An 8,854-nucleotide genomic window follows, 5' to 3' on the forward strand; every position below is an offset into this window, starting at 1 on the left:
AACTGTGTTGCCCGCAGTGCATGAACGGGGCGATTCTGAGATTAGATTTGACGATGATCCAAACTTCCTTAAAACCTACGGTAATCTGCTCAGAGAAATGCCTCGAAGGAGAAAAGTGCACCCAGAAGGACAAGTGCGAATGTACTAAGACTTACTACGGGTTGCTATGTGAGTTCTGTTAGTATACGGGGTTTCAATTGCTGTTGATTACTCTAGTTCTAACCGTTTACCATTTTCATCCAGCGAAGTGTGTCATCTTTTGTCTGCACGACGAAAGGTGTAAAGGAATAAATAAATGCCGTTGTAATTAGCCTGCAAAAGACCCTGCAAACATGGGACCTGTATGCCGGATCCCAAATGTAATTGCGATGGGGATGGTTCGGGAAATTTTATAATAGATGTGAGTTATGCTATTAAATGCAGTGGCGGATTTCGAATATATTATTTTAAATTTTAAGGAGAGAAGAAAAAACAAGCAACAGTTCCAAGCTACTGAAGATAATTGTTGATTTCCAAGAGAGATTAAAGTTGCATGTTTATATGTTTGTGATGAACAAAAAATTACAATTTCTTAGTATTCATCAAGTGCACTTCTAACTAGTCGCAACCACTTCTAACTTAATCGTATTTGTATTTGTATTGTATTTATACCCGTTCGGCTATATTCATTGCTGCACGTCGTTCCGTCATTTGGTCATGACCGCAAGCAGCTACTGTCCCTTTACAATTTGGACCCACCATTAGCTAACGCAGCTGGTCATTGTAGTGTCCAACGCTTGTCGATTGGACGGCCACTGTACAGGCCATGGCCGCTTTATCGCCTATCAGAGAGCTGCCGGCACCCAACGCGAATTCGGCCACGTTCCACAACGGGAGCAAATCTGTCGGGCGTCCCCGGTGTTTGCACATCACTTGATCGAATTCGGCTTTGTAGACCTTTTCCTGCTCCCACTTGTGCTCGATGGTACGACCCATCTTGGTGTGATCTGTATGTGCAACCGGGAAAGACATGCTGTTAATCACGGTTAACGGTCAATGTGGTGCGAAATCGCAAACTCAAATTTGTTTAACGAGACCAGCATTAAGTTTCAATATCTCACATTTTTTTATATATATATCAACTCCTCTGTCGTGCCATAGTGGCTACTGTCAGCGAAGAAACTTGTTATCTGATGCCATAATTGGCATACTCCATTATGACCATCATCTATGTTATCTGCAATGGTTTTAAATGTTCCAATAATAAGTTCTTCAGTGCCGATGGCTACCTGGCACTCTTATATACAAAACACTCCTCGGGGTCTGGCCGGTTTATTATGTCGGAACATATATGTTTCATGAGCTGGTGGATACCACATCCGCTGCTGATAGTTGACACCCGAAGATCTCGGTGTAGGAACGATATACTTTGACCATGGCGATAGTCGACCAACTAGCTGACCATCTTATTTGCACGCTATCACCTTTATTTTGGACAAGTGCTTTATAGCACAGGACTCATCAGCTGAGTTCCCATTTGCTAAATAGAAGTTTTTTGTAGCAATTTGTCCATTCAATCGCAACCGAACACTCGCATCAATTTTCTAATACCGCACGGAACGTTTAATTCATTAAATGCATTTCTATGGAAGCCTGTGCACCAGACATAGCGATCCAGGCAACATCCGGCTTTCCTGGACATTCTTTTAACGGACGGATTGATCATGAGTTTTTTTTTACCAGTACACATTATGGATTAGTGTAGATAGCACTTAAATCGACCTTTCGTACTACCTTACCTCGATGCAAAAACGGTGTTTTCATGTAAGACTAATAAGTTTTCAGCAGACAAAAAGTTATATTTTTTCAATTTTTCCAATACTAAACAGTATCTATGGTAACGTTCAAGATTTGTTTTTGTTCGACTCCAGCGATGCTAGTTTTTACAATATTTCATCGAAGTACGCTGTCAATCTGACAGTGTACCTTTATCGGTGTACCTGGGTTATAAAATGTGTCCACGAAAAATCATCAGAGCATTCCGTATTAACATATTTGTATTTGCTCGTACTGCAGACGGTCGTTGAAACTAATGACATCCCACCAATCGTCTCGTTACCCTCTTAATAGGATGATAAAGTCCTGCTTCCGTTTTTTTTCCAACCACCCTCCACTATTCCCTTCCATTCGATACCGGATCATAGTTCGTAGGAAATTAAACAAATGGCAGTTCGTTAGCTAGCCCGGAAAAGAGTACGACTGCGACGCTTCCAGAAGTAACCGAATCTCGGTTCCACACAGCACTATGTACAATCCAAAATGCCAGCTCTTCTCCATCATCCGCATAGTTATGATTGGTGACGGTGGACATATTTTAAAAATATCTGACATGGTGCAGCCGGGAAAGTGAGGTAAAATATTTGGAACTTTCGTCACCTTCCACCGGCGGGTGGGTGGCTGAACTAAAAACAACACCGAAGCTACATCCTGCGAAAAACACGATGATAAATATCCTTCCCCTTGTACCCGACATCAATCACCACGACCGAGAGGAAAATTTCCCGTCGAGTTCCGACTGGTTAAGCTCGGTTTATAGAAGAGGTTAATCACGTCTTTCAGCAGCGCATTCTGGTCGGGTGGCGTGCGCATACCGGAATGTTCCCGTGCATTGCGACTCGTCTGGCGTCTGGTTTTACCGAAAAGAAAAGTTCGTCCCATATTCCCTTGTCCTTTTTGCTAATTAATACCGACTTATGACAAGGGTCGGTGTTATTAATTTTGTCCGCAAAAACTTGTGATCCCTGTCGTCTGTTGGAATGCAAAGGTCGTTGTTGGACGAATCAAAAAAAAAAACATCGGTGTCGCGTTGCATAAGCGGTGACAGTTCTCAGGATAGAAAAAAAAAACAAACTTGTTATGGTTTTACATTGTGTATTGGACGCGTTTATTAAGCAGAATAGAACAAGATAGAAACATTCACCAGCAATTTAGGCTAATCCCAAAAGACATCATCTTCTAGGGTGATATCCAACTCCGCGTCTGTCGGCATTCGGATGTAATCCCTTCGTTTATATCTAGAGAACGTTATTGGCGGGACGGGCAAGCTGCGTACTACCGGAATTGGAAGTTTCCGTCCCCCAGGCGGATTCCACGGTTGATGCATAAACCTAGACGGGGGCCCAGATCTCGGCGGCGGACGCACAGTTCTCAACTCAGTCGTAAATCTCGGCGGATATGGATTCGATGGCGGACTCGTATTCTTCGGTGGTTGGGCCTTTTTCGGTGGAGATGCCTTCTTGGGTGGATTCCTTGGCGTAGGCGACCTGTTGCCCTTGAGTGCTTCATGTAACGTTAAAAACGGGCTACCGCTGCATACTGGAGGTGGTGGTAATGGTTCCAGTTGATCTCCCAGTAGTGCCTCATGCATCGACAAATCATACTCCCACAACTCTTTGTGCATGTTGCCTAGAACTTCTTCCCATTCTTCGGGGGTAAGTTTGTTTGGCCTTGAATCTTCGTTGTCTGACGACTCAAAGGTAAGGACTGCAAAGGAAGGAAGCTCCGATGGGGAATTCATCGGACTCTGAAGCATGGTCGGTCTGGGAGGCGAATCTGGTATGTGAATTGTCCGTGATTCCTCCAGGGCCGATATGTCGATTGAGGCATATTTTCGACGAGACAGATCTTCATCTGGATAACTTGGAGACATTGGTTGGAATTGTCGAAAATGGCTCACTGGTGGGCTAGGTGGCACGTATTGACGTGGCTTAGGAGGGGGGTCTGGTGATGGTGGTGTAAATGGAAGTGGCATGAATCTCGGCGGCGATATTACTCCACTATCTTCTCTTGGGGTCATCGGTGATGGTGGTGTAAACGGAGGTGTCATGATTCTCGGTAAGGATATGACTTCACTGTCTTCTGCGGGGGACATCACTGGAGATTTTATAGGCGTGCTATGTAAAGGCTGCCCCAACATAGTCGGTTCGTGTGATAGATCGAGGTTTGGTCTAACGGAATCTTGATCTGAAACAGGAGATTTGAACAAATGGGCTATTCGAAGAGACTCTTCTTCGTCACTGTCTTGATATATCTCGAAATTGGGCTGCTGTTGGTTGCTCATAGCCAGCTGTTCATTTTCCCTAATACTTTGGAGTTGCTGCCTACGAAAAAGTCCCAGCGGCGTCCTTGATCCGCCACTAGCAGATCGAGGGATTCCAGGTGCCGAAATTGGCGCAGCTTCGATATACGAACGGTCCACAACAGGAGTTCCCGGCGGACCATGTCGTCGTACTGGCACGGGAGGAGTTGTCGATCGACCCATCGATCTGATTCGAACTGGTTTTGGTGGTCCCTTTGGAGTGACGTACGAGGACTCCGGAAAATGTGTTGGCACAGGTGATCTTGGGGGACGGGCTATTCGAAAGGATTCCGCTTCGTCATTGTCTTGAGATATCACAATTTTGGGAACCTGTTGATCGTACATCATTCTTGGCTCACTGTGCCCAATCCGTTTCAGGTGTTGCTTGCGACGAACACCGAAAGGTGTCCTTATGCGGCCGCCAGCAGAATGAGGCGTTCCAGATATGACAGTCGGCATAGGTTCAAAATACGAACGATCCGCGTCAGGAGTGTCTGGCTGACCACGTCTTCGTACTGGCACGGAAGGACGTGACAATCGATAGGACTGTTCAGTTTTACCTAACGATCTGCTCATCTCTTCACGGAAGCTATCTGAAACTAATCGATATACTTGTATTAGTCTAAGTAGAATAGGGTTTGATTTTCGAATAATAACAGACTGTTCCGTCTGTTCGGGTTCTAACCCGAACTGCTGCTAAAATATTTGTAACGACAGTGCTAGCCCAGCTAAACCTATTCTGTAACTCCCAGGCCAAATACAAAAACCAATTCCGACTGAATCGGTTGTAGCACTTCGTTGTAATCCATGCTGAATTCATTTAGGGTCCCGAATCAAATTCCGAATGGTTTAACCGAGAGCGTTTTGAACCCGACTCAGTTCCGAAGTCAAGCAAAAACTGCATTACACTCTGATCTTGATCAGTCTCTTCTTACCGGAACCGGTTCGGATTTCTGAATGGAGTCAGTATGGTTTCCAACTCAAATGCGACAACCGATTGCGACTCAATCGGTTTCAGAATCGGTTGTTGCATTTGACTGACTCCATTCAGGACTCTTAACCAAATTCTGAATGATTTGACCGGGTACTGTATTCGGAACCGCTTAAGCCGATACTGTACGGGATTTTGAATATCAAATTCCGGATAGTTTAACAGCGTTGGAGCTTACCTTCATCAACCAGCGAATTGCTTGTTCTCTGCAAAAGTTCGTGCAATTCTTCACTTTCAGCCGACTGGTCGAGCAACAGGCTGGCAGCCATGGCTAGCACTGCCCTCGTAGCCGGTTCAAGGACTTCGTCGTTCATTTTGGCTATTGATAATTTCGATAACTGAAAATTTGGAAAACTTTCAGCGTCCGTTAAAAGAGTGAAATGAAATTAAATGTCTAACTAGCTAGTCATGGCTGACTACGATTGGGTCGGAGAACATAAAATCGCAAAAATGTGAGATTGTATCAAAAGTTATGGTTCCAGCAAATACACATAGTAATTGGCTCCAGTATCCACAGAAAAACTGAGGGAATAATTTGTAGTGCTGTCTGAGCACATTGCTAGGGCAAGGAGTACAAGGAGAGAATGCATTTCTATTTGCAAAGGATCGAATACAACTTACGAACGCTATCGGTTTACTTTATTCCAGACCTTAGACAGTTTCTGTGGGCTGACGTGAAAGGCACATTACCCTAAACACCATGCGATGGGAAAAATAACATTTTTTTTCCATTTTCCTAATTAGTTGATTCCTATAAAACAAATAAATATGTGATTCAATTTTCATTTATTTTTGCGGGATTCTCAAATAATAGTTAATGAAAATTATTATTGATTTTAATTCAAACCAAAAGACAGCAGACTAGCCAAGATGCACACAAGACAGGCACACAAATCAACACTATCTGGGTGCCCGAGCTTTCCGGTATTACTGGAAATGAATGTGTTGACGAATTGGAAGCGACTGACTTCGTTGGTCCTGAGCCCGCCCTCTAAGTAAGGTTGGTTTCAAAATCGTCCAATGAAGGATGTTCGTTGGACCAATTTGGACAACGTCCAAATAACCGTTCAACAAACGTCCATCGTTGGACCCGCGTTGAACGATTTTGAAACAATTTTTTGGACGTCTCAATTCAGACAAGTTGACAAGTTGGATAAGAGAAAAAATCCGGCCCTTGGTTTCGTCCAAGCACCGTAATTATTGGAGAATATCTACAAACATGTCGCCAAGCAAAGGAGTATCTAGAACAACCGTTCCACTGTGGCATGCTGACCGGGGTGTAGATTCGGACCATTACCTTGTTGCAGTATGCATGCGCTCAAAACTCTCGACAGTGTACAACACTCGTCGTAGTCGGACGCCAAGGCCAAACATCACACAATTTCGGGACGCCGGGATTGCACAGCGGCTGGAAGCAGCACTACCCACGGAAGAAAGTTGGGCGCAGCTACTCTTGAAGGTGGCTGGAGATCCGCTCCGCCATAGAAAGTACTGCTATATCGGCACTAGATACAGCGATTCCGATTCGATGAAACGACTGGTTCGATGACGAATATATGCAGTTATTAGAGGAGAAGAATGCAGCATGGGGGAGGATGCTGCAGCACGGAATGTGGAGCGATACAAACAAGCACGGAACAGGCAAACCTCGGTCCTCCGGATAAAGAAGCACCAACAGGAGGAACGAGGTCGCGAAGCGATGGAACAACTGCACCGCGTAAACGACATACAGAAGTTCTACGAAAAGCTGAACAGTTCGCGCAAAGGCTACGCTCCGCAAGCCGATACGTGCAGGAACTTAGACGGCAACCTTCTTACGAACGAGTGTGAGGTGATTGAGAGGTAGAAGCAGTACTATAACGAGCACCTCAACGGTGAAGCAGCAGGGGACAAAGGCAGTATGGCAACGGATCTTGGAGCACGTGCAGAAGATATAGGTTGCCGGCCCCTGAGAAGTCAAGGAGGAGATCGGAGTTATTAAAATACGGTGGTGAAATACTGGCAAGAGCGCTGCACTGGGTAATCGCCAAAATTTGGGAGGAGGAGACTCTTCCGGAGGAGTGGATGGAGGGTGTCAAGTTGGATTGCTGCAACTACCGCGCGATCACACTACTTAGCGCCGCTGGCACGATCTTCAGGAAGTCCGTCCAGCTTCTTGGTTTCGCCGACGACATTAACATAATGACACGGAACTTTGTGGCGATGTCGGAAACGTACATCAGACTGAAAGCTGAAGTCAGGAGAATCGGACTTGCCATTAACGTTTCGAAGACAAAATGCATGAGAGGAAGAGGTTCTAGAGACGACAATGTGAACCTCCCATCCCGAGTTCGGATTGACGGTAACGAAATCGAGATGGTCAACAAATTCTTGTATTTGGGCTCACTGGTAACCGCCGACAATGATACCAGCAGAGAAATTCAGAAACGGATCTCGGCGGGAAATCGTGCCTACTTTGAACTCCGGAGGACGCCGCACAAAGTTGATTATCACAAGATGCTGATTATACCTGGACTATGCTCGTGTGGCGTGCAGATGGAAGACGGAACGTGGCGCAGGTGAATGAACCATGAGTTGCATCAGCTGCTGGAAGAACTATCCATCGCGCATACCGAAAAAATAGGACGTTTGCGGTTGGCTGGATACGTCGTAAGAATGTCGGACGACGACACGGTGAAGATGGTTCTTGAGGCGCACGCGAGCACGGTGGATCGACCAGATAGGGGACGACCTGCGGACTTCGAAGACTGCGAGGCTGGCGACAAGCAGCAATGGACCGAGTGGAGTGGATACGGCTTCTGCATACAGTAAGAGGCAACAAGGCTCTAGTCTGAACGGTAGGATAAGTAAGTCAGCTTAGTGCATGCTGAGCTAATTGCAGCAGTCCTAATGATAGGATGACAACTAATGGGTGAGCGTAGAGGAACGTTACTAGCAGCCTCAGAAATTCGCTGGCTGGTTAAAATGTCATCAGAAAAAACTTGTTCTGAACTTGTACTGGAGGCGACGTTGGAAGGCATAGTGAAGTGTTTGTTCAACCGTTTGTATTGATTGTTTAGGTATAAGTGCTTGGTGAATTTTTTCAATGCTTGTCGCTTAGAGCATTTGTAGCGTTTTAAAATGAAGTTCTACTTTTGAAGCGATAATATTTCCGGTTGCCTTAGTTACAACATATCTGGATAAGTAGTAACCTGTGTCCGCATCTAGGGGCAGATCACTCTAAGAATGTATAACAAATTTGCATCAAATTAGAAAAAATGCATTTAATTTCCATTTTTGCATCAGCTTTGCACTCCCTCGCAGAAAAGTTTGTTTAACAAACGTCCTACGCGGATCCACTTTGTTCGACGTTTTGTTAAATGTAGGGCTAGTTTTTCTGTTGGGTTTTGACGTCTTACACGCAACGCAAACAATATTGCACGCAACGCAAAAACATTGCACGCAACGCAAAATACATTATGAATTTCTATTTTGATGGAAATAAATCTAGACAAACATATGATTACGGCCTAAAAGCCAACTGTCAAAATCCACTTTAAATGGAAATTCCGGAAAAACCGTTACACGCCAATCACAGATGTTGGTAGTAAACGAAAGAGAAAAGTTTTCTCTTTCATAAACTGTTGTGAACTGTGTTCGACTAACAACGGTTTGTCTGGAATTTCCATTCGAAGTGGACTTTGACAGCTGGCTTTTAGGCCGTAATCATATGTTTGTCGAGAAATGCATTTAATTTCGCTGATTTT

General features: G+C 44.8%; 1 protein-coding gene across 1 annotated transcript; it reads right to left on the reverse strand.

Annotated features, from left to right (window-relative positions):
* Positions 1-2,899: 2,899 nt before the first annotated feature.
* On the reverse strand, positions 2,900-5,515 carry LOC131683876 (uncharacterized). The gene is made up of 2 exons (XM_058966251.1): positions 5,287-5,515; positions 2,900-4,716 (listed from the first exon to the last, which is right to left on the reverse strand). Exons 1-2 carry the CDS (start codon positions 5,420-5,422, stop codon positions 2,972-2,974), a joined length of 1,881 nt encoding a protein of 626 aa, XP_058822234.1. The 5' UTR covers positions 5,423-5,515; the 3' UTR covers positions 2,900-2,971.
* Positions 5,516-8,854: the final 3,339 nt, after the last annotated feature.

The sequence above is a fragment of the Topomyia yanbarensis genome, chromosome 1 (genome assembly GCF_030247195.1).
Source record: "Topomyia yanbarensis strain Yona2022 chromosome 1, ASM3024719v1, whole genome shotgun sequence".
Lineage (NCBI taxonomy): Eukaryota > Metazoa > Arthropoda > Insecta > Diptera > Culicidae > Topomyia > Topomyia yanbarensis.